The 24,765-nt window shown below is 41.1% G+C and overlaps 2 protein-coding genes across 4 annotated transcripts in view; both read right to left on the bottom strand.

Moving 5' to 3' along the window:
- Nucleotides 1-1,160: 1,160 nt before the first annotated feature.
- SPATA4 (spermatogenesis associated 4) lies at nucleotides 1,161-9,579 on the bottom strand. 2 transcript variants are annotated; one of them, XM_068972199.1, is made up of 8 exons: nucleotides 9,362-9,579; nucleotides 7,770-7,899; nucleotides 7,287-7,405; nucleotides 6,960-7,180; nucleotides 4,744-4,860; nucleotides 4,489-4,609; nucleotides 2,438-2,457; nucleotides 1,161-1,276 (listed from the first exon to the last, which is right to left on the bottom strand). In XM_068972199.1, the coding sequence occupies exons 1-8, from the start codon at nucleotides 9,577-9,579 to the stop codon at nucleotides 1,161-1,163; spliced, it is 1,062 nt and encodes a 353-aa protein (XP_068828300.1). The 2 variants fall into 2 exon arrangements, with proteins under 2 accessions (XP_068828300.1, XP_068828301.1); XM_068972200.1 differs by lacking the exons at nucleotides 2,438-2,457; nucleotides 4,489-4,609 and having other exon boundaries at nucleotides 1,241-1,280; nucleotides 4,740-4,860.
- A 10,673-nt stretch (nucleotides 9,580-20,252) lies between these two features.
- The window catches only part of ASB5 (ankyrin repeat and SOCS box containing 5), a 37,660-nt gene continuing 33,147 nt past the window's right edge, over nucleotides 20,253-24,765 (bottom strand). For both annotated transcript variants that reach the window (XM_068971806.1, XM_068971807.1), the window contains exons 4-7: nucleotides 24,133-24,283; nucleotides 23,829-23,963; nucleotides 21,414-21,605; nucleotides 20,253-20,380 (exon numbers count right to left, since the gene is read on the bottom strand). In XM_068971806.1, the coding sequence (XP_068827907.1) occupies nucleotides 20,253-20,380; nucleotides 21,414-21,605; nucleotides 23,829-23,963; nucleotides 24,133-24,283 (606 nt within the window). The remainder of the gene's footprint in view (nucleotides 20,381-21,413; nucleotides 21,606-23,828; nucleotides 23,964-24,132; nucleotides 24,284-24,765) is intronic.

The raw sequence follows: 24,765 nt of genomic DNA, 5'->3' as shown, positions 1-24,765 counted from the left end.
CTTTTACTAAATATTATCTGTTCAGAAAGATAAAGTTAACTAAGGAAGTCTCTGGATGTCGAAATTCTTATGCAGCTGTCTAAGCCTTCAAAAATGCAGAAAAACAAATAGAGTTTTGTTGGAAACTGACAAACATATCATGAGATTCAGCCTTAGTAATACTCATCTTGGAAGTCAAGTGACACTATTAATGAGATAGCATAAAAACATGAATAATTCCACTTAATGAAAATTTTCCAAATAATGAATTTAAGATTACCAAGAATATAGGAAGTATAATCAGAATATCTGGCTGCTTTTATTTTCCCTTTGGTAAAAATATGGGGCTTGGCAGCAAGCAGGAAGGATTTTTCAATCAAACTAAATGGTTTGCTAAACACCAGAATGAAGTTCCAAGTGAAACATGATTTTCCTTCTAGTATCAACAGGAAAGATACATATATTTTTTTTAAATTCATAGCTTAAGTAAAGCTGTTTCTAGAGGTGGGCAAGATTTTCAATGGACCAATGTGTAATAGTAATATTCAGAAAAAAATTGTATTGATGAGCATGACATGTAAATAAATGATATCAGGCAAACTAGTAGTGTAACTCTTTGCTAGTGAGGAAAACATTACAAAGTATATTCACATTACCTACAAAAATTATGAGAAAGAATTCTTAGTCGTCAGGGTGAATCATGTTTAACTGTACCTTTAAACTTACTTTTGCTCATTGTGGATTAATGAAGGGGCTTCCCAGGTGGCTTCTTGGTCAAGAATCTTCCTGCCAATCCAGGAGCGCAGGAGATTCGGGTTTAATCGCTGGATCAGGAAGATTCCCAGGAGGAGGAAATGGCAACCCACTCCAGTATTCTTGCCTGGAGAAATCCCATGGACAGAGGGGCCTGGCAGGCTACAGTCCATGGGGTTGCAAAGAGTCAGACATGACTGAGGGACTAAGCATAAACATGCATACTAATAAACTGATTTTGTGTTTTCAACAGTACCAGGCAGGCACAGGTGTTGAATAAATGATTGTTGAATTTTTTAAAAAAATATGTTCTTCAGCCCAACTATGGATAGGACACACTTTAATTTACTTATTGAAATATATCCAAGTGTAGATGATTGTATCCTATTAGAGTGGCAAGAGGTGGTAAAATCACTTCTTCAAAGCCATTAGATAGGTGCTTCTTCGGGTTCCTTTTCCACGTTTATGGTAGGCTTCATTGAGTCAAAAGAATGTGTTCCAGTTTGCTTCACTTCAATTTCTTTAGGTAGACTGACACTATTACCTGTATTTGGTGGGATATTTAAGTAAAATTGAGATCCACTGTGGTTATTAAATATGTACATAACCATCAATGTTTCTAATGTATCAACCATACACAGAATAATTAGCAAGAGGCTGGGCACAAGTTAGTCTAAAATCTCAAGTAAACAGAACAGTTACAGCATGCATTATAGTAGTTGGAAATACAAAACCGGAATACCAGCGCCTCCAGAAGTCATCTGCAGAGCCTAAAAATACCCAGGGCTTATTGGGTGCATCTGATACTGAATATGACTACTATTTTTAAATGTTGCTTCAGAAAGCAGGTGAGGCAACAGTGATTTTAATAGTGCTTAGATTTGCAAACACAGAATTCAGAATTAGGTTTCTAGAATTCTGTGCTAAGGCATCCAAGCTGGCCACTCAGACTCTTCAGCTGACTTGGTTCGAATAGGATGGGCCAGAGACAACTGAGAGACCTGCATTTCCTTGGCCCATTGTTGTGGTTGATGCTAGATTTAGGTAAACAAAGGAACTTCAGTGTTTAAAAAAAAAAAACCCTTTCGTATAATTTTTACCACCCTATCAATATATTAAGAGAAACTTTTCAGATGAACAGCCTGTGATTTCAGTACCATTCAGTGCCAAGTGCCATTTTAGGTGGTAAAATAGGTTTAAATTCCTTCAGTCGAGAGTTGTTGCCTCTCCTCTTGTTAACTTCTAAGTTCTGTTAGCTTATCCAAACTAATCACTCTGCTCTTATCAGAAATGACTAAAATGGCATCCATCTCACAAATGTGGGGAGAAATGACGTAAAGCCCAGGAGAAGGGGCTCTCATCCATATAATTACCAAAGTCAAACCCACACCATTTGTTAATTCCTGTTGTGCCTCGGTTGAGAGAGTCCCAGGATCTACAACAGGCTGGAGAGAAGGAGAAAGAGAAAAGCTCGTGTCTTCCCATCCTGCTCTGCGCGGCCCCATGAGGGCCCCCGTCGGCCATTTTGAAAAGTAGGAGACAAGACCACGGAAACGGAAGGGAATCGGGCCTCATGAGAGCGCAAGATGGAGGACGAGTTATTTATAGGAGTTGGTCCATTACTAAACACCGAACAGCAAGAGGCCATGCTACTAGGAGTCCCAATCTGAAATAACGATAGCATACAGTTTTTCGAAAAACTCACCTGTGACTCTTGAAAGTTTCCTGAAAAGACAACAGAAATGAAGAATATTCTTTAGCAACTCAGATATCAGTAGGCAACTTGTTTTTTTTTAAGCATGGCACCTGACATCTGTTTGTTATACAGGCAGAAAGCCTTGCTTTGGCTCACTCCCACCTTTGCTTTCTCATCCCCAGCCAGGCCCTTTGAGCCCTATTACAGGGACAGAGGCAGGCAGGTGAACAGAGGGGCCACTGCAGTCTCCTCCCTGCCCACCACACTCCTCCCCACCCCAGCCCGCGGGGTTCCAGCTCCCGCCCTGCTGGAACGTTTACTGCAAACATCCCTGATGGAAGGAGCCTGAGGCAGGCTGAAGGGGAGGCCGTGTTCTCAGAATCTAAAGGTGAAACTATGAACTGCTCTTTTTTCCCTCATAGAAGTATTGGAATTGACTTCTGTTAGAGTCCGTGGTGATGTATTTTGAGGCACTGGCTGGCCTAAGGTCTCAATGTTAAAAAGTATGCTCTGGGAACCGTTGTTCTGCCAAGCCGTGTTAGTTGCTCCGCTGCTGCTGCTGCTGCTGCTAAGTCGCTTCAGTCGTGTCCGACTCTGTGCGACCCCACGGATGGCAGCCCACCAGGCTCCCCTATCCCTGGGATTCTCCAGACAAGAATACTGGAGTGGGTTGCCATTTCTTTCTCCAATGCATGAAAGTGGAAAGTGAAAGTGAAGTCGCTCAGTCGTGCCCAACTCTTTGTGAACCCCTGGAATGCAGCCCACCAGGCTCCTCTGTCCATGAGATTTTCCAGGCAAGGATACTGGAGTAGGTTGCCATTTCCTTCTCCAGGGGATCTTCCCGACCCAGGGATCAAACCCGGGTCTCCTGCACTGCAGGAAGATTCTTTACAGAATCTATCAAGCCATAGCAAAACAAAACTAAGTAATAGTGATGTGTGATCCAATTGTTGTTGTTAAGTTGCTAAGTCATGTCCGACTCCTTTGTGACCCCACAGACTGCAGGCCACCAGGCTCCTCTGTCCATGGGATTCTCCCGACAAGAATGCTGGAGTGGGTTGCCATTTCCTTCTTCAGGGGATCTTCCGGACTCAGGGATGATCAGACCCACATATCCTGCATTGCAGGCAGATTCTTTACTGCTGAGCCACCAGGGAAGTCCCATGTGATCAGACAGAGTTTGAAAAACACTTCTTCTCTACACCTCTCCCTTTTAATATTCATAATGCGTGTTAGCATATGAATGGTTCTAAGAAGTCATTTAAAAAAAAGAAAAAAAAAATCTGTTGACATTGCTTTCCCAGAGCTTATATAAGCAAAGAACTTCCACCCCATCTTGCCCAAGAAATCCCTCTTCACACTTTAAGCAGTCTGCTCTATAGAGAGCCCACAGGATAGTTTCCATCAAGGGCATGACAGTAAATATTATATTTCAAGCTTTGAGTAGGGTTTTCAGATAAAAATGGGACACTGTTAAATTTGAATTTCTGATACATAGTGAATATTTTTTTTTTTTTAGCAAATATCCTCAACATGTCTTAAAAAGTACTGGTTATATTGCCCTCATCTTTTTATTTGCTAAGTCTGGGATCCTACGTTGTAGGCCAGACAGTCTCTGTGGCCAGTACCAGGCCTGCTGCTCTAGATGAGAAGCAGCCACAGACAAAGCACAAAGGCACAGGCATGGCTGTGTCCCAGTACAGCTTTACTTATCAACATGGAAACTGGAATTCCATCGCATTTTCTTGTGTCAGGAGATACCGTTTTTCTTTTGATATGTTTCCAACCATTTGAAGATGTAAAAGCCATGCTTCATTTGCAGGCTATACAGAATTGTCAGGCAGAGACTGACTTTAGCCTGTGGTTTGGCTATAGTTAGCTGTGGTATACAGTGCTTTCTGAATTCACAGGACTTAAACTTGTGGCTTTTTGTAAAACAAGTGATTGGAAAGTCCAGGTGTGCAGGTTGTCTGCATCTGGCTTAGGACTGATTCATCATCCAGCTGCTAGAGAACTAAGTTTTGAGCTCTGCCAATGTACTTCCCCTGTTTCAGACTCACTTTTTAAAGCAGAAATCAGTATTGGGATGGCTCATATAGAAGAAAGTGGGGGCACCCTGGCTTGGGGGTTCCCCTCTTTTGGACGGGTTCTTAGCCCTCAATGTACTCATGCTCGCAGCACCTACGGAAAAACACAGCACATCAACCTGCGCAGTTCTAGACTGAATGCCTAGACCAGCATTTTTACTATTTTAAAAAATTTAAATGAACAAAATAAAAGAAAAACATCAATTTTAACAAGTAAAAAAAACTTACAACACACAGGAGCGTCTTTTGCCTTTGAAATGACTGAATTGCTTTTGTTCCCAGAGGCTTTGGCAGGATGGTGATCGAGAGTAGATTCTCCCACTGTTGGTTTGACTGCAAACCATTCTATAAAATAAAAACACAACATTTTTTCTTAAAAATTCATTATGACTATTGTCAAAATACAACACTACAATTTCATTTAAGCCAATTATTTAGACATCAGGGATTCCCTGGTAGCTCAAACGGTAAAGAGTCTGCCTGCAATATGGGAGACCCGGATTCGATCCCTGCGTCGGGAAAATCGCCTGGTGAAGGAAATGGCCACTCACCCCAGTATTCTTGCATGAAAAATCCCATGGATGGAGGAGCTTGGCAGGCTACAGTCCAATGGGGTCGCAGAGAGTCAGACACAACTGAGTGACTTCACTTTCACTTTTGTATCATATTCCTGAGAGTGGTGTGAGTACATAGGTTAATAGCCCTCTCCACCATGGTTCACATCTCTAATGCATGGAAGAGTTGCTTCAAAAAAGGTACTTTAAAGGCAGTATCCCTGTGTTCCTATTAGTCTTTTGATAAGCTTTTGTTCAATAAAAATATACATACAGAAAAATGAACAAATCGTATTGTTACAGTTTGATGAATTTTAGGAGTGAATATATACCTGGGTTGCCATCACCTTGATCCAGAAACAGTGTAGTACCAGCAACCCCAAACCCCCTCATATCTCTCTGTTGTTGTTTAGTTACTAAGTCATGTCTGACCCTTTGTGACCCCATGGACTGTAACCTGCCAGGCTCGTCTGTTCATGGGATTTCTTAGGCATGAATACTGGAGTGGGTGGCCATTTACTTCTCCAGGGCATCTTCCTGACCCAATGTGCTTCCTGACCCAGGGATCGAACCCTTGTTGGCAGGCAGATTCTTTACCACTGAGCCACCAGGGAAGCTCCAGAACTCTAAAAAGAAATCTTGACCTCTATCATCATAGGTTAGCTTTACATGTTTGTATATTTCATATAAATAAAATCATACAGTATCTTTCATTTTGCAATTATTTTTATACTATAAAAATGGTGACAAAGTTATTTTCCATGTTTCTGTTTCTTACTAATTCTATCAACTGCAGCACTTGGGCATCAGTTTCACTGTGCTTCCAAAGACCACTTCTTAGCTCACCCTCACGGAGGCTAGAAGATGTGTGTGAGGTCATTTCTACTCATCAGCTGTGCCGTATGTGTGCTAAATACCACTCTGGACAGTAATTTTGCACAAAACTGTTACAATCACTTTGGCTGCTTAAAATCAGCAGTCTCAAAAATCAACAGATGATAAAAGAATTCTGTTCAATAATCTGAAGGGTTGAGGTGTCCATGGCTAAAGAGAAATTGTGTTCCAAAGCAAACAGGGATGCAGGTCAGTTTTGCACTAAAATGAACTTTTAAATTGAAGATTAAATGGAATGGATGTGTTTCGTTCCAGAAATTCCTACCAGATCCAATAAGTAGCAGTAATAGATAAATTAAATGTAAGCAAATATTAGGGACAAAAAATGATGCTTGATTTTGTGGTGTTAAAAAAATAACTTGATAAAACTAAAATGCTGAACAACAAAAGAACTTAAGTGGGGGGACTTCCCTGCCAGTCCAGTGGTTAAGAATCTGCCCTTCTATTATAGGGAGCATGGATTCAATCCGGGTGGAGGAATTAAGATCCTGCTTGTCTGTGTGGTGTGGCCAAAAATAAATAAATAAATATAAATAAAAGGGAGAAATAGCATCAACTTAAAAAAAAAAGAGAACTTAAGTGGGACGGGGTCTGGCAGGGAGTGGGTAGTGTTCTAAGGTCCTTACAGTTTGAGGAAGAGAATAAATATATTACATTTAGACTAAGATAAATATGTATGTTAAAATTTCTATGGTAGCACTAGAAAGAGTAGAAATTTGTAATTTTCCAAATTAGTAGCAGGGTCTTTGGAAAAAAGTTCAGTCCTAAAGAAGAAAAAAATAGGTAAGACAAAAACAAGAAATAGAACACATTAAAAGCACAAAATAATATGATAGATATGAATGCATATATGACTGAATTAATAAAAGTCGCAGCAGATGAAATTACAACAGTCCATGAATCGGGTACAGCGGCAGGCTTTTCTTTCACTTGTGTTCAAGTAGAGCCTCGTTAAGCTTGGAAGAACCCAGTTGACTATTTCCAAGGAAAACTTACTTGGATTCAGTTTTCTGCTCAATTTCCTTTGCAACATTTGTAAAAGGAAGAGGAACTCTACTTTAAGTTCATTGTTAAGTTTGTTGGGATTGCCTATTAGTTCTGATAGCCTAATGTTATCTTTAATAGACTTTGAAGCTGTCGACCTAGGGACCAGGGGCAACTGCATCTGGTAACTGTAGTCTGTGAAATTCACGAGGTCATCCTGGATACTTTTAATTCTGAAAAAAATAAAATATTGTTGACAAATGCCATTTTAGCAATAAGATTTATATTACCAAAAGTTTCATATTAAATTATATTACTAGAAAATTCCAGATGACTCACTCTCGATGTGTTAACAAGGTGTACACCTCCTGTATCAGTATTTCAGGTACTCCGGCTTTACAGTGAATTGTTCCATGGATTAGTTCTTTAGGTAATTTAAGTTTTTTTCTTGCCAGGAACTTTAATAGTAGAAAGAGAATACTTTCATCATAAGAAGTTCTATAAATGTCTCCAATTACTGTGAATTCACTCTAGTCTCCCTGTAATCCTCAACTAATAGTTTGAGGTTTAATGTGATAATTATTAAAATATATTATTACTCAGCAAGACAATCAACTATTATATCGTACTCCAATTTGAAATGAGTATGCCAAGTTTCATAGGTGACTCATGACATAAACCTTAGTAACCTTTTACAAGGAAACAAGCTGCCAACCCAGCACATGGCCACACACGCATATACAGAGAAATCCAAGATCTCAGGAATACACCTCTTCAAACAAACTTCTCAACAGTTAAAAGTGTCAGTGATTGCTAATTTACCTTTTCCAACTGTGCCCAGTTATCCAACTTGACTTTTAAAGAAGTTCCATTTTTAAAGGATGACAACTTAAGGTCCCAGGGGTAATATGTAGTGAATATTTCTGCTATCAGGAAGCCATTTGAAAAATCTCTGTTCCATAGTGATAAGGAAATGAAATTAAGTGCAGTTATTTATACAATTTGTATTTATGGTTAATTAACACCACTTAAATATTCTATACTGACAGCAGCTAACTTATGGAGCATTCTTGGATCCCTACTCTAAGGAAGCCTGCTATGGAATAGCATTTGGGTAAGAGTAGATACACCAAAGCCCGTGGCATTCCTTTTATGAAGCCAAAACCATTATTTTGTATTGAATATGCATTTTAACAAGATCCCCATGTGATACCTGTATCCACTGAAAAGTTCAGGCATCTTTCTTAAGGAAAACTGAAATTAATAAGCCCGAGTCATTGCCTACAAAGTCATTATTTTTCTGGAATTTAGTTTGCATTCCCAGAAAAAATATTAACTACCAGTTATGTTCAGCAAGTGAAATTAAAAGATGCTTGCTTCTTGAAAGGAAAGCTGTGACAAACGTAGATAGCATTCTTTGTTAAAAAGCAGAGAGCTTATTGTGACAAAGGTCCGTCGAGTCAAAGCCATGTTTTTCCCAGTAGTCATGTACAGCTGTGAGAGCTGGACCATAAAGAAGACTCAGCACGAAAAAAATTGATGCTTCGAACTGCGGTGCTGGAGAGGACTCTTGAGAGTCCGTTGGACTGACTGCAAGGAGATCAAACCAGTCCATCCTAAAAGAAATCAACTCTGAATATTCATTGGAAGGACTGATGCTGAAGATGAAGCTCCATTTGTTTGGCCATCTGATGCAAAGAGCCAACTCATTGGAAAAGACCTTGATGCTGGGAAAAATTAAGGGCAAGAGGAGAAGAGGACAACAGAGGATGAGGTAATTGGATAACATAACCAATCAGTGGGCATGAGTTTGAGCAAACTCCAGGAGCTAGAGAAGGACAGGGAAGCCTGGAACGCTGCACCCCATGGGGTGGCAAAGAGTCAGACACGACTTAGGGACTGAACAACAGCAGTGTTCAGCGAGGCTGCACTTAGCAACTTTTTTCAGTCCCTGATAACTCTCAAACTAGATGCAGTATCTAACAGAAAGTAAACTGATCCTCACTAATATAAATGTCCAATGTCCCTGAAGAAAGAGCCTGGACTTTTTTTTTTTTTTTTTTTAGTTACCAAAGTATTCTCTATTGGCTTAAGTAATGATTGACTGATTGAAATGCTCCATCCTATTTTTTTAGGTCATCTCCCTAAGAGAGCAAGAAGTGTGTGAGTGAGTGTGTGTGTATATGAATGTATGTGTGTATATGAATATATGTGTGTATGTGAGTGTGTGTATATGAATGTATGTGTGTATGTGAGTGTGTGTGTGTGTGTGTGTGTGTGTGTGTGTGTGTGTGTGTGGTGAGTGGGCGGGGGCGGGGGCAGTCCCTGGAAAAAGCCCCTGAGCGGATCCTGGGCCTGCTCTGCTGGGCCCTCAGCGCCTGCTAGGCATCCGGGGGCCGGACCTGCTTCAGCACCTGCTGATGTTCCTGGGGAAGAAGGTGAGGTCGAGGCTCTGGAGCCAGCGCAGAACCGACCGAGACAAGCGGGAGCTCTTTGGGGGATGAGGATAGACCAGACACTTCTTAGGCTTCTCTCCATTGGGAGCTGCTTGACATGGCAAAATTGACCGTGACTTAGGGCGGGCTGTCGCCGGCTGTGTCAAAAGCCCTTCTCCAGGGCCGGCGGCAGCCATGGCGCTTTCTGGGTTTCTATGGCAGCACCGGTAGGGGCGGGGCCTCGGCTGGGGCGGGGCCTAGTGGGGGCGGGGCTTCAGAGCGAACGCCCCGCCTCACGGGTCCTCCAGCTTGGGGTCCTGCCGCCCTGGGTTGGTGGACGCGCATCCCTGGTCCCACTGGGAGAGGACTTGGTTCCAGGAGCTTAAACTGGGCGGAGCTTTCAATCTCCGTTTTACCCTTTAAGAAGTAACCGATTTAGAACACTCTGACTCCCATCCGGCTTTTCCTTAGAAACTGACATTTTGAATGTTGTGGTTTCTGTAGTCAAGCATTTTGAGGAGGTTGAGGACGTTTCGGAAGACAAAGACTGTTTTTGTTTGGAAAATGGAAACAATAGAGATTTTGTTGCAAACTGCCAATTGAAAAAAATCTTCAAAATTAAGATGAATAGATGCTTAATGTCTACAAAATTTAATGTACCTATTTCCTTAATTATTACATTGTGTTCTTAAAAATTGCATAATATTTGAAGGTAACTTGTAAATTAGATCATCACACTTCACAAGGATGTCTCAGTGTGTGTGATTCATTCATTCATTGGACAGGTATTTATTGAATCCCTACTAGGCCCTGAGCTAGTCACTTGAGATTTATCAGTGAAAGATATAGATGAAAAAAGGATTGCAGACCAGGCACAATTATAAATTAAATATCTGCACATCAGAGTTATTAACATCCTTTAAAAACTTTTACAGTAAAAGATAATGTGGTTCATAGATACATATTATTATGCAAGATAAAATATGGGATAGAGTTGAGAGTAAAGCAATATTTTACTGAACATGTTTATTAATATAGTAAACCAATTTAAGTCTGTATATGGTGAAAAAGAAAACCAGAAATGGGGCTATACAAGTGTTTTTTCTTTGCCCAATATGTTTTTCATGGATAATTATTTCATTCAGTGAACTTCTTGAGGAGTTATTGTTCTGTTCTTTGCTGTGTACTAGATCACCACTATTCAATATGGTGGCCACTAGCCCCATGTGGCTGTTCAGATTTAAATATTAACAAATTAAAATAAAGTGAGTAACACTGGCTACATTTCAACTTCTCAGTAGCCACATGGGATTGGCTAGTGGCCACCACTTGGTACAGCATAGACACCATGCTGTCACTGCAGGAAGTTCCATTGGGTGGCTGTGCACTGGCTTATTTATAGAAGGTACAGAGATATAAATATCTGAAAAGCTCTGCCATGGTAAAAATATATTAGTATCAGGGAGGAAGCAAATAATTTGGCCTGAGGGAGTGTAGGAATCCTCTCAGAGGAGGTGACCTCTGATGTGACTTTTATAAGGCAGTATTTTGAATCAGTTAAGACACAGGCTTTGGAGCACAAGCCCTATCTTTTATTTGTTATGAGGCTTATTATGTGATGAGTTATTTATTTTTATTTGTAAAAGATGGAAGTAAATAGGATATGCGTCACAGGGTTATGTTGGATTAAATCAATAAGTTAAATGAGTGAAAAGCTTGGAACAGTGTGCACACATCATAAGGGCTCAGTACATTTAAATATTTCTAAGATGATCATGGAAATCTGTGGACTGAAGAGGAATGGGGACAGCTTCACACGGAGTTACTAATGTGAGCAGAAGCAGATGATATCATCTATGATAACCTCAGATACTCAGATGACACCACCCTTATGGCAGAAAGCGAAGAGGAACTAAAGAGCCTCTTGATGAAAGTGAAAGAGAAGAGTGAAAAAGCTGGCTTAAAACTCAACATTCAGAAAACGAATATCATGGCATCCGGTCCCATCACTCCATGGCAAATAGATGGGGAAACAGTGGAAACAGTGAGAGACTGTTTTCTTGGGCTCCAAAATCACTGCAGATGGTGACTGCAGTCATGAAATTAAAAGATGCTTGCTCCTTGGAAGAAAAGTTATAACCAACCTAGACAGCATATTAAAAAGCAGAGACATTACTTGGCCGACAAAAGTCTGTCTAGTCAAAGCTATGGTTTTTCCAGTAGTCATGTATGGATGTGAGAGTTGAACTATAAAGAAAACTGAGCACCGAAGAATTGATGCTTTTGAACTGTGGTGTTGGAGAAGACTCTTGAGCGTCCCTTGGACTGCCAGGAGATCCAACTAGTCCATCCTAAAGGAAATCAATCCTGAACATTCACTGGACGGACTGATGCTGAAGCTGGCCACCTGATGCGAAGAACTGACTCACTGGAAAAGACCCTGATGCTGGGAAAGATTGAAGGCGGGAGGAGAAGGGGATGACAGAGGATGAGATGGCTGGATGGCATCACCGACTCAATGGACATAAGTTTGAGCAAGCTCCGGGAGTTGGTGATGGACAGGGAGGCCTGGCGTGCTGTGGTCCATGGGGTCGCAAAGAGTCGGAGACGACTGACAACTGAACTGAAGATGGTTTCCTTTGCCGAGCTGTATTAAATTCTGCCACTAGGGGGAACTAGAAAGAGAGAGGGACCTGGAGGCCAGAGGAAGGGAGAAAGGCTGTTTGGATGAAGGTCACCAAGGCAACAAAGCATCACCTGGCAGTGGCAGCTGGTGCCAGTTTCCAGTTTTTGTTCCCACTCCTGGAGCAGGTTTCATCGTACTCTCTTACAGGTTTCAGCAACCACTGAGAAGTGGTGGCACTCAGAAGTCTGAGCCCCAGATTCTACTCAGATCCCTGCTCTAAGTTCCTCAAGAATCAGCACCCGCTGTGTTCTCTGCCCCTTCAAAGAGTCAGTCTGTAGGGCTTTCCCTCGAAGTTCAAGGCTCTCAGAACTCCTGCTGCTGCTGCTAAGTCGCTTCAGTCGTGTCCGACTCTGTGCGACCCCATAGGCGGCAGCTCACCGGGCTCCTCCGTCCCTGGGATTCTCCAGGCAAGAATACTGGAGTGGGTTGCCGTTTCCTTCTCCAGTGCGTGCTTGCATGCTAAGTCGCTTCAGTCGTGTCCGACTCTGTGCGACCCTATGGACAGCAGCCCACCAGGGTCTTTCGTCCACAGGATTCTCCAGGCAAGAATGCTGGAGTGGGCCACCATTTCCTTCTCCTCTCAGAACTCCTGCCCCTTCCCTTTGCCCTCCTTCTAGCACTAGAGGTCTGGCGACAACAGAGGATGAGATGATTGGGTAGCATCACCGACTCAATGGACATGAGTTTGAACAAGCTCCAGGAGGCAGTGAAGGACAGGAAAGCCTGGCGTGCTGCAGCCCATGGAGTCCAAATAGTCATGGTATGACTGAGCAACTGAACAACAACAACTAGGGGTCTGTCTCTATTAATTTAATCGTCTCATTTTCATTGTTTAGCTCTTCAGTATCCATTTAACTATTTCCTGATGTTAAATTATTGTTGAATTCATGAAGTTACTGCTGTTTCCCTGATGAATGATGCCTGGAGTATGGTCTCCCCCTACCACTGGCTCATCTACATCTCACTAAGGCAGCTGAAGAAGCTGCTACCCCTAGTCATCAGATCCATGGTATCACGAATAAAGTGGACCAGCCGGATGTCCTGGGGGATGTTAAGATACTCAAAAACTTCTGCTGATCTTGTGGCAGAGAGCCAGAAAATTGATTTGACCTAAAGCAGGATGATGAACTTGCCCTACTGCTCCTGCTGGAAGAAAGCAAGCTGCTTTTTGTGGTTCTTGCAGATTGTTACAGAAGAGAGAAAGTATCAGATCAATAGCAGGATAACAGTTGCTAGGGACTGTGGCGGTTTATTCCAGTAAAGAGCCCTCAAACAGAAGAGCAGCTGTGACTGAAGTTACCTCCTGATGAAGTTCAGAAACCTGGAGTCATCCTCCAAGTCCCAGCCAACTTCCCACATGAGCCCAACAGCTATCCAAGTCAATAATTGTTGCTGACCTCTCATATGTCAAAAGAAAATTCAGAGAGCTTACTTGATATGAGTATTTTCTTGATCGAGAAGCAAACTTGTCAGACAGGGAGAGTTGCAGCAGAAGGCGCTTAGAAGCTGACTTTCAGCAATTATAGTGCACTTTATAAAGTATGTTTGTGTGAGTACAGTCAGCCCTCAGACCCATGGCTTCCATAACTGTGGATTTAACCTGGCTCAGATAGAAAAATGTTAGAAAACACAATTCCAGAAAGTTTGGAAAGACAAAACTTGAATTTTTCTCCTGCCAGCAACTATTTACACAGCATTTGCATCGTATTAGGTATTATAAGTAATCTAGAGATGAGTTAATGAATACAGCAGGGTGTGCATAGCTTATAAGCAAATTCCACACCATTGTTAATAAGGACCTTGAGCATCCTGGGATTTTGGCATCCTCACGCCTTTAAGGGGTGATGGTGCACTGTTCTCTATTGTGACTGGTTACTGGGAACTTACACTCCTTTTCCTTGATTGTAGCCCACTAGCTAGGAAGCTGTAAGCTCTCACTGATAGGAAGAAAGCTTAAAGCTTTATTTAAGGTTGGAATCAGCATCTGGGGACGTCGGGACAGCTTAGGTTTTAGTTAAGTGCAGTGGGAATTTGGTCTGGCGGGATTGCCAAGCTGTGGTCTCAGCTTTGATTTCTCTGCGCCACACCTCTCTTCCACGGTGAAGGTGACGGGGCGCAGACAGGGGGAGCTGACTGTGTTCTGCTCAACCAGGGGCATCTGTGCTATACTGGGTATAACCAGACCCCCACCCCACCCCGTCGGCTTCTGCCCACAGGGAGGGGAAGTGTCCATCTCCTGAGTCATACAGAAAGATCTCTTGATTCTCCTCCTGGGCCCTCCAACCTGGACTCTGTCCATATTGAAGTGACATTCGATAAAGCACCTCAGGTTATCCCTCTAGTTCTTTTAATTGGACAAGAATTACCTGAGAAAGTTCCACGTGGCTTACCTGTGGAGTCCTATCCCCAGGTCACAGGTGCGAGGCCTTGCACCAAGGCCTCAGATGTGGAGCCCAGAGCCAAGGTCACCCCTGGAACTGACCGAGACCCATTGGAACTGCTGCCAAGCCCCCTGATTCTTACCGGCCAGCTTCCTGACCTCAAATTAGGTAAAAACGCCCACCATGGCCCCCTAACCAGTCACCTAATGCCACCCTTCCAGCAGGAATTTTCTCTGTCTTGAAGCTATAAAAATTGGCTACTAACCTATGAAAAGCATCAACCAGGAGGTCAGCCAGCTGTGCTCACAGCACCCACATTATCTCCGCTCTTTGGTTCTTAAACCCACTCCCTTCTGCAACATTCTGTGTCTAAAAATTCCTTTCCAATCCGTGCTCGGACTGCCGCATCACCCAAAGATGAAAACGTCTCTCCACATGGATGTTAGTCACTGGAGTATTTATAGTGTCACAGCAGAATCGGAACAGAATCGGAATAAAACTGTGGGGTCCACTGTTGAAAAATTAAGCTTTCAAGATGACCATTAAGCCAAGCATGGGATGCTGTGAGTGTGGGACTGTGGAACAGAGTTGAACCCAACGTTCCTAAAGCTGGCATATGTGGCTGGATTGACCATGTACTTTTCCTCCTATGCATAACTCAAGAAGAAAATTCGTGAGGTTCCTTTTAATACCTTCAGTTTTTGGTTTTTTTTTTTAAGGACATTGTAACAGAGTCCAAAATTACTGCTTCCCTTCCCCCAGACTGAGACCATTAAATTGAGTCCTTCCTTTCAAAGTCATTTCGTGCCTAAGGCCTTATGCCTTCCTGTACATAATGGATATGGATCTGCATAATAATTTGAAACATAAAAATGTAAAATGCTGACTTCACTTTGAGAGGGAGGCCTCAAAAATTATGAGCTAGTTAGGAAAATACTTCTGTTCCTCCTTAAGTGTTTGAATGGTCTTGTCCCTGAGAATTAATATTTGTCCTTGGGAAGTGTAGAACTGTGTGTGTTTGTGTTTAACTTACCCTCTGGACAGTGCTAGGTCCAGAAAGGACAGATTCAGAGCTGAGGCCCACCCTCATGCTCTGTGGGTCAGTCACTGCTCCGGGGGAAGGGGGACCAGTGATGGTGGAATCCCTCCTCCTTATAATGTGGGGGGAGTTGGCAATAAGAGGGGCGGCTATTGGAAGACTGAATCCCAGCCCCAGACAGAACTGCCTTCACTCTCAATAGTCCTGGGTTCCCTGAAGTCCAGGGTCTGAGAGATGGTGTCAAGTCCCAAATGCTAGCTTGTCCTTTTTGAGGAAGGGACAAGCTAAGAATCCTGCATTGGGCACAAGAATGAATGATACAGAGAGATGGAGTCACCATTCTCCCCTGTCAAAGAAAAAAAAAAAAACCCAAACTCTTTAAAAACTCAGATGAGAAGGCAATGGCACCCCATTCCAGTACTCTTGCCTGGAAAATCCCATGGACGCAGGAGCCTGGTGGGCTGCAGTCCATGGGGTCGCTAAGAGTCGGACACAACTGAGTGACTTCACTTTGACTTTTCACTTTCCTGCATTGGAGAAGAAAATGGTAACCCACTCCAGTATTCTTGCCTAGAGAATCCCAGGGATGGGGGAGCCTGGTGGGCTGCCATCTATGGGGTCGCACAGAGTCGGACACAAATGAAGCGACTTAGCAGCAGCAGCAGCAGCAGCAGCAGGGTGTTAGTTCCGTCTCGTCTCTGGGTGAAGCAGGATCAGAAACAGGGTTTTCTGCACGCCTTTTTTCCTTGGTCTAGTGCAGGAGGCTGACACCACATTGCCGTATCCTCCAGCCCAGCCTCAGCTCCCCCCTGGGGAAGAAACCCTGTTCCTCCTTCTGCACAATTCACAGATTATCTGCCTGCACGCCTCACCCTGCTGAGGTATGAGTTTGACAAGAGATGACCCAGGGAGATGGATCTTCCCGACCCAGGAATCAAACCTGGGTCTCCTGCCTTGTAGGCAGATTCTTTACCAACTGAGCCACCAGGGAAGCCCTGAGCGGGGAAAGGGTCTTCCTGTGATGGAGCTGTCCTGACAGCGGATGTCCTGACTTGCTGCATCTCCCACCCTGCATCCAGGAAATCCTCTCCTGGTTGTTACCAGGGCCTGTGTCCCCCAGAGACATGGCCTTTCTCTCCTCGAGCCTTTGGGAACCTTCATGGTCTGAGGGGTGAATCACTGGCATGATCCGTTTATGTTGAGACTCAGAAACACTAAACTCTCCTGTTTCTAGCAGGCGGATCTAATCTGCTGCTCTTGTATGACACAGAATGAATGTTTCCATTTGCCATAGCAATTCCAGTGGATGTTTCATTTCATATATTTAGGTCATTTATACTCCCCGAAGGGCACCCCTTTTTTTGTTGAAGCCCTAGATCAGATGGAGAGGTAACAAGGCCTGAATTTTCTGAACAAAATTTGCTCCCAAAAAAGACTGAGAATGATTGTTAAGTCTTTTAATAGAGAGGGCAAATCTTAAACCAATTATAAATAAGAAAGTAGAGAAACTAGAGTAAAAAGGTGGGAATAACCCAAGGGAGTGGATCATTTGTTTAAATTGTTGGTAGTAAATGGAGAACCACTCACCTGGGATCAGGGCTGTCTAAGGAAACACAGTGGATACTCTTAGACCTTTTCAGAAGAGGCCATCTTTTCACACTGTGTTCCTATTTACTGATTTCTGAGCATCTGTACTCTGTGGTTACAATAATAATAGAAAGTAAATACTTTTTTCCTACAAAAATAAATGTGTTCAGCAGTGCTTTACTCCAGCATTTATTTCACCATATTTCTGTAATCTCATATCAAATGCAGATGGTCCCCGATCTACTGGTTTTTTGACTTTAGGGTGGTTTAAAAACCATATGCCTTCAGTAGAAATCATGCTTTGAGGGCTGCATTTGGGTCTTTGTCCCAGGCCAGTGGTAGACTGTCTCACCAGATTTCTTGATGCTGGGCAGGATCCTACCGCTCCCAGGCAGTCCCCTGACTACAGAGCAGAGCAACTGATACATGATTAACCATTCTAGACCCAGACAACTGCCTGCTTTTCACTGTCAGTACAATATTCAGTCAACTGCATGGGACAGTCAATGCTTTATTATAAACTAGGTTTTGTGTTAGATGATTTTGCCCAACTGTAGGCTAATGCACGTGATCTGAGTACATTTAAGGTGGGCCAGGCTGAGCTCTGATGTTCCATGGGGAGGTGTATTAAATGCATTTTTAACATATGATATTTTCCAGTGGTCATGTATGGATGTGAGAGTTGGACTGTGAAGAAAGCTGAGCACCGAAGAATTGATGCTTTTGAACTGTGGTGCTGGAGAAGACTCTTGTGAGTCCCTTGGACTGCAAGGAGATCGAACCAGTCCATCCTAAAGGAGATCAGCCCTGGGATTTCTTTGGAAAGACTGATGCTAAAGCTGAAACTCCAATACTTTGGCTACCTCATGTGAAGAGTTGACTTATTGGAAAAGACTTTGATGCTGGGAGGGATTGGGGTCAGGAGGAGAAGGGGACGATAGAAGATGAGATGGCTGGATGGAGTCACCGACTCAATGTACATGAGTTTGGGTGAACTCTGGGAGTTGGTGATGGACAGAGAGGCCTGGCGTGCTGTGATTCATGGGGTTGCAAAGAGTCGGACACGACTGAGCGACTGAACTGAACTGATTTTCACCTTATGATGGGTTGATCAGGAGGCAACCCCATACTAAGTATGGTATAGGGCTATCTGTAGTATTTTTTAATTTTGCCTTTGTATAATTTTGTCTTTGGACCTTTACACATGTATGCAAAGATTTTGATTAGAGGAACTTCACGGTGTCAGTCGGCATTATGCTACTCTAACTGCTCCTGATACAGTGATTTGAAAACCAGTAGTAAATAAGACTAGGACAACTGAATCATATTCTCCATTACCTTCCATTATAAAATCAAATACTAATTAGAACAGAAAAAAAAAAAAACTGGTTTATTCCAGGGATAAACATCACACTTTAATATAGTAACATACATATGATATGTTTAAATTAGAACAGTTCTTTGATACAATAATCATACTCAAACTAATATACAAGGTACCAGCACTCTAAAACTTTCCAAGTGTCAATTTTTATTTTAATATTTGATATTTGCTTCTCTTACTGACATAAAACCAACTAAGAGGGATGCCTTGTACCATAAGATGACTTCTTGCTCAGGAAGAATACTAGTAGACACTGTTTTACTGAAAAGCAATTTTAATATGTGATTATGTTTCATAGGGTTACTCTATAATAAAAAGGTTAAATGCATATTATTCTGAGGGTATTACAAATTTATTAAACTGAGATATTTTGTAAAACAGACTAATTTAAAAGTCTCTAGCCACATTGAAGACTTTTTTTTAAACAAACATGCCACAAGCTTATTTTGACTTTTGAAAATCTAAAATGATTCTTTAAAAATGTAGTCTTAATAACTTTGGGGATATATACAATGATAGTTTATTTCTCACAGGTCTCTGGCAGTCAGTCAAGAATTAAGTAAAAAGGAAAATAGGCCCCTGATTATCAAAATGTTTTATCAAAATTTGATAAATTTATAGGACTCATCCAAGTATTTTCTTCTACTTTACACAGTGTTATAAGTATTTTATTATCTTATAAATTCAAATAGTTTACAAAGTAGGCACAGAGAGGTTTTTTTAATGTTTAATTTTATTTTTTTAAATTACTTTTTATATTGCACTCAAATACATTAAGCAGAAGAGAATAAACCCCACAGAGGAAACCTTCTTAGGTACAGCTTCCCTTTACAGTATCATCTATGCTGAACCCTTGTTTTGTGCAAGAATTAGAAACACCGCAGTGAAGGTCCACAGATGGGGGACATTTCCTAAGGTTTCTGTGTTTGCTAAGTAATACCCTTTTTCTTTTTTTTTTGAAAACCCCACATTTTAAGGCATTTTTTATCTCCCACCTTTTATAGCCTTGGGCCCCCCTGATCCCTAGAGTGTAACCCAGGGCCTCTTTATCAACTAGATATGAAGTTCATTTTCCTGGTCCAAGTCTCACCAGCTCCCGACAGCCTCTGAATGGAGGAGGCTGGGGTGATATGTATTAAAGCACAGAAGAGAGACCCTGAGAGACCACTCATTAGTAGCAAAGGGTCTTCAATTACACTGAGCAGGTGTGTAATGTTCCAGACTTCTCAGGGTGAGAGAGCTGTAGTGATCATTCTAGTCCTGCCAGTTTTTGAAACAGGTTTACCTAAGGCAGTGAAGTGACCACTGGGACCTTTGCAGGAAAGGGGCGATTCGTCTTTTCTTTACTGAATTGATCATTATAATGATAAGTAAACATTTAACATAGTGGGTTTCCTGAATGACAGTCATCTTTATTTCAAAAAATATATGAGCTGCTCTTTTCTAAACCATACTCATATTTTGTATTAATGTCAACAGTACAGAAATAATCAATTACAGAGGCCAAAACTTAAAAGCATAAACATTAATCGAAGAATATAGACCTTCAAAAATATATGAATACTTTTAGTAAGGGTTCACATAGATACTTTAAACATATTATAGTTCAAAAACAGTAAAAATGCATGAAACATACTACGCACTAGTACACTTTAACTAAAATTGCTATTTCACTTCTTCCCGGGTATTCTCATATCTCTACCGTCGCTTTAGCATGTTTTAACATGAAATATACACTATGCAGATGAAATAGAAATTTCTGATTTTCAGACATTTAGAATTATTTTACTCCCTTATCGATACTGTAAGAAATTCTGCAATAACGTTGGCAGCTGGAGGTGTGGGATAAGGTGTAATCTTGGTCTACCGATGTAGTTTCTGATACAGAGTCTGCAGAGCTGGCATAGAGAGCTTGGGGTGGCTGTAAGAAACGTGAAAGTATTTGCTCATTAAAATCAAAATGGATTTTTCTGTGTTTTAAGACACATGAAATCAAACCACATAAAAAAGACAGTGCTTTGCAATAAATTAGGGCAGTATGACCATTGCGTGTGTGTGCATGCTCGGTTTTGTCTGACTCTTTGCCACCCCATGGACTGTAGCTCACCAAGTGCCTCTGTCCATGGAATTTCCAGGCAAGAACACTGGAGTGGGTTGCCGTTTCCTCCTCCAGGGGATCTTCACAACCCAGGGACCGAACCCAGCAATGTAAGCGTATACTTTACCTCTATACCACCTGGGAAACCCATTAACCTAGGGAAACTTATATAAGCATATGTATTGCTTTTATTTGTAAGACTTTATTATGATTGAGATATAATCCATGCATGTTCTTTAAAATATTTTAATCTTCAGGCTTATGAAATTATTGTTGTTTATAAAGCCTCAAAAACAAGGCTTTTTGCTTTTTGAAGGAGATATAAATCTCCTGCTTTATGAAGGACATATAAATCAAAAGCTCCAAGAAGTGTTATGCACTAAAAGGGGAATTAAAAAAATTTTTTTCCTCAAATTAGGTTAACTATTTAAGCCAAAGCAAATTCTATTCTAGTGTCTAGACCAGGCTTTAGAATTTCTGTTTTAGAATAAAAATTCATGCTTAAGTTTCTATAACACACTATAGATGATGCGTATCCTTATAAAATGGGGGCATATTTCAAGATATATATTAACAAATATATATTTAAACAGAATCAACATATTGTTTACTGTCAAAATAATATATTTAACTTAAACTGAAGGAATACATAATTTAGGTAAGATGAGAACAAAGAAAATCAAAATCCTCATGATGCCTTCTTTATGGATGCAACTCAAGTTAAAAAGTTATCTTCCTTCAAAAAATATTCCAAATGTTATGCCATTGTTATTTTACATGCCAACAAAAAGTCTTCTAATTTCATCTATTTCAAGCCCTTCAAAATGTTTTTAATGCCCTCATAGATTCTTCTTACCTTCATGTTGAAGCAATAATCTTTCCACCAAACTACTAGAAGTCGCTACATCGATAGGTCGCAGAAGATCTGTGTTTCTGGCATTGATATCCGCTCCAAATTCTAGCAGTAAGTTTACAATTTCTGTACAGGACTGTTGAGCAGCAGCGTGTAATGGAGTATCCCAATATTTGCCTTTTTGTACATCAGCACCTACATGGAAATGAGGAGTGATGGTTTGTGAGACGAATCACCTACCTCAGCAAGGGGAGGCCGGTGTGTCAGCCCCAAAGAGGACCTCAATTCTCTATAATAAGCTACTTCTTTGTATGCAATATATATGCACAATGCAGATTTCACAAATATGCTTCATACATACATGTATTAAATCTTAAAACGCAATACACCTGGATGGAGAGTTCACGCTTTTGTTAAGTCCTCTAATATTTTTCTCTGTGCTTGAAAAATCTCATAATAAATTATTTTAAAAAAATTTTTTAAACAATTCCCAAAGTAATCATATTAACTAGTATTTATAGTGCACAATTAGGTTGACATATCCATTTGCCTCACAATGGATCGTTCTTAGGATTATTCAAGAGCTTATTGTTCTTATTCTTTTCATTTATTTTAGGGCAATAGAGCTCTTTGGTTTCTCGGAAAACTTATGACTGTAGATATGTGAGTTCTTTGGGTAAAATGTATACAGATTTGTCCCCCTCTCACTCAGGTAGTTTAATTCAATAAATATATAAAGGAACTGAGCCTTTTAAGTAGAAGAGCACATTATATTTCTGCATTCAAAGTAAGTTTTTTAAATGCTTATATTAAAATATCCTTACATGTTAAATTACCTATTACACAGTTATTTTATCTTGGTGCAAACCCCTGGCACATGGTGGTCATTTGACACACGTGAAATGAATATATGCTGCTTAATACTGTAAAGAATAATGATCCCATTTTCCAATACATAAAAAGTTACAACACCAAGACAGGCCTGTTAATAAAAATCCATTAAGTCCTTCTCAGCTCTGCTTTCTGACACCATCAATAAAACCGATGATGTTTATAAGAAGCAGCACATTTCATGAGTCCCTTTATGGCCCTCCTGATACTCTCAAGTTTCAGTAAATGTATTTGTTTTCAATATTTTTAAATAAAATGTAAAAGATTTAGTGAAAAACATTATATTCCACAACAAAATCTCCACAGAGAAAGCATACATTTCATTGGTTATACCAATTTTACAGGACATCAGAGCCTGAAAATAACAACCAATCCACAAATACTAACAAAACTTCTTCAGATTTTTTTTTTTACCCAATATAAAATATTGGGAAGAGGATAATATTGCAAGCAAAATAAAGCAGGTTGTAAAGAATAAACTCCTCTGGTTATACAAATTTATCGGTGAGCATAGCCAGAAAATAACAATCTGCCAGCCATCGTTAGCAGAACTCATGTTTAAGACTCTTACTAGGTATAAAGAGAAAGAAATAGTGCATCCAGACACTGCTTGAAGAAGCGTATAATTTAGCCAAGATGAAGTGAGTAACACATAATAGGATTACTAAAAATATATGTGACTTCCCTGGTGGCTCAGATGGTAAACAATCTGCCTGCAATGTGCAAGACCCCAAGTTCCATCCCTGAGTCGGGAAGATCCCCTGGAGAATGGAATGGCAACCCACTCCAGTATTCTTGCCTGGGAAATCCCATGGACAGAGGAGCCTGGAGGGCTACAGTTCAAGGGGTCACAAAAAGTCACACACGACTGAGTGACTAACACTTTCACTCTCATATATCAGAGTCTGAATGAGTGTCATAAACAAAAACCACAGAAATCCATTTACTCATTTTATGTATATTTTGAGCACCTGCCACATGCGAGGCATTGGGCTAGAGGGAAGAGTTGATGGAAAAAAAGATATAATTCATATCTTAAAAGGGCTCGCAGTCCTAGAGTGGAAGATACCACATGGTCTCAGAAGATTATGAATAGTTTCTTAGGGCTGAAGATGAACTTTAAGGAATTGGCTTGTTTCAAGAAAGTGAAAGGGTATTAAGTCTTTTGGGGGAAATTACAAAGTGGGGCTAAGTCTTGAAAGATAAGGTTACCTAAGCAGTTATAATCCGTAACATTTCTTTTGATAGGTTTGCTCACAGAGATAGAGATATTGGGCACCATTATATCCAACCTTGAGGATTTTAATTTTATAACCTTTATAGGTAGGACTTTTGGAGTTTTGAGGTCAAGTGGAGTTACCACAAATGTGCTTCCTTTTATGGATTTTAGAGTTATAGGTGAGGATGCTTAAAATAAGAACATTTTTATCCATAAGGTGTAATTTTTAAAGAAGCTTATTTAGAGAAGTCAATATGAAGCTGAAGAACTGCTTGTGTGTACAGACAGAATGGAAGATGGAAAATTACCAGCGTAAAGAAGCTTCCGGACACAATGGAACTGCTGGGACATGCAAGCTACATACAGAGGGGTTCCCAGATGAGGAATGTCTTGGTCAACATCTACACCCCAGGATATCAGGATTTCCAGACACTCGTGGTGACCTGCCAACACAAAGTACAGGTGAGTTTGCATCTCCTGAACACTTGTTCCCCCACCTCCAACACACAGCTCCCCCCAACACCCGCCCCAGGCTTCTCCCTGCAGCCTTATTCACTATGCCTGTGGCTGAAGGCGCTTTTTCGCGTTGTCACTTCACCCAGTCACAGTCACCTTTGCTGGCTGCCTCATGCGTAGGGGAAGGAAGGCAAGACTCCAGCTGGGGTTTGGCGCCGTATTCCAGGAGCAGTTCTGTGCAGCTGGTGCTGCCTTGTGAGCACGCGTTGAATAAGGGGGTCACGCCGTCTATGGTGAGCGCGTTTACCTAAATCAAACCAGAGCTCTGAGAATGAGAGTCACAGAACCACTCGCCATTCCTGGCAGGTATGTGCGTGGAAACAGGTATTAACTGAGAAGGTGTGTGCAGCAAACGTGACAAAGGCTATTTAAGCTCACACACACATCCGTAAGCAGAGCTTGAAAATGCTAAGGAATAAACAGAAACATGATGTGGTGGATAATCTACAGGAGTGGGCATGAAACTAGTGGAATTCTGAAAAAAAACCAAAAAACTCTAGAATCAAATGCACAGAAATGAATTAAATGATTAGGTACTTTGTAGTTAGGGGAAAAAAAAGTACAAATGTAATAGTGATGAAGCCACTTTGCTGGTTGGCAGCTGAAATTGGAAATCCTATTTCTGAGAATTTATCTAAAAAAAAAAATTCAAAAGATGAGCACACATTATAGCTTAAAGATGTTCATCTATTGTTATTTAGAATTGCAAAAGCAGGAAATAGCCTAAGG

Source organism: Capricornis sumatraensis, chromosome 4 (assembly GCF_032405125.1).
Source record: "Capricornis sumatraensis isolate serow.1 chromosome 4, serow.2, whole genome shotgun sequence".
NCBI lineage: Eukaryota > Metazoa > Chordata > Mammalia > Artiodactyla > Bovidae > Capricornis > Capricornis sumatraensis.
Note: the sequence above shows the minus strand (reverse complement) of the source record. Positions and strands in the feature narration are given on the sequence as shown.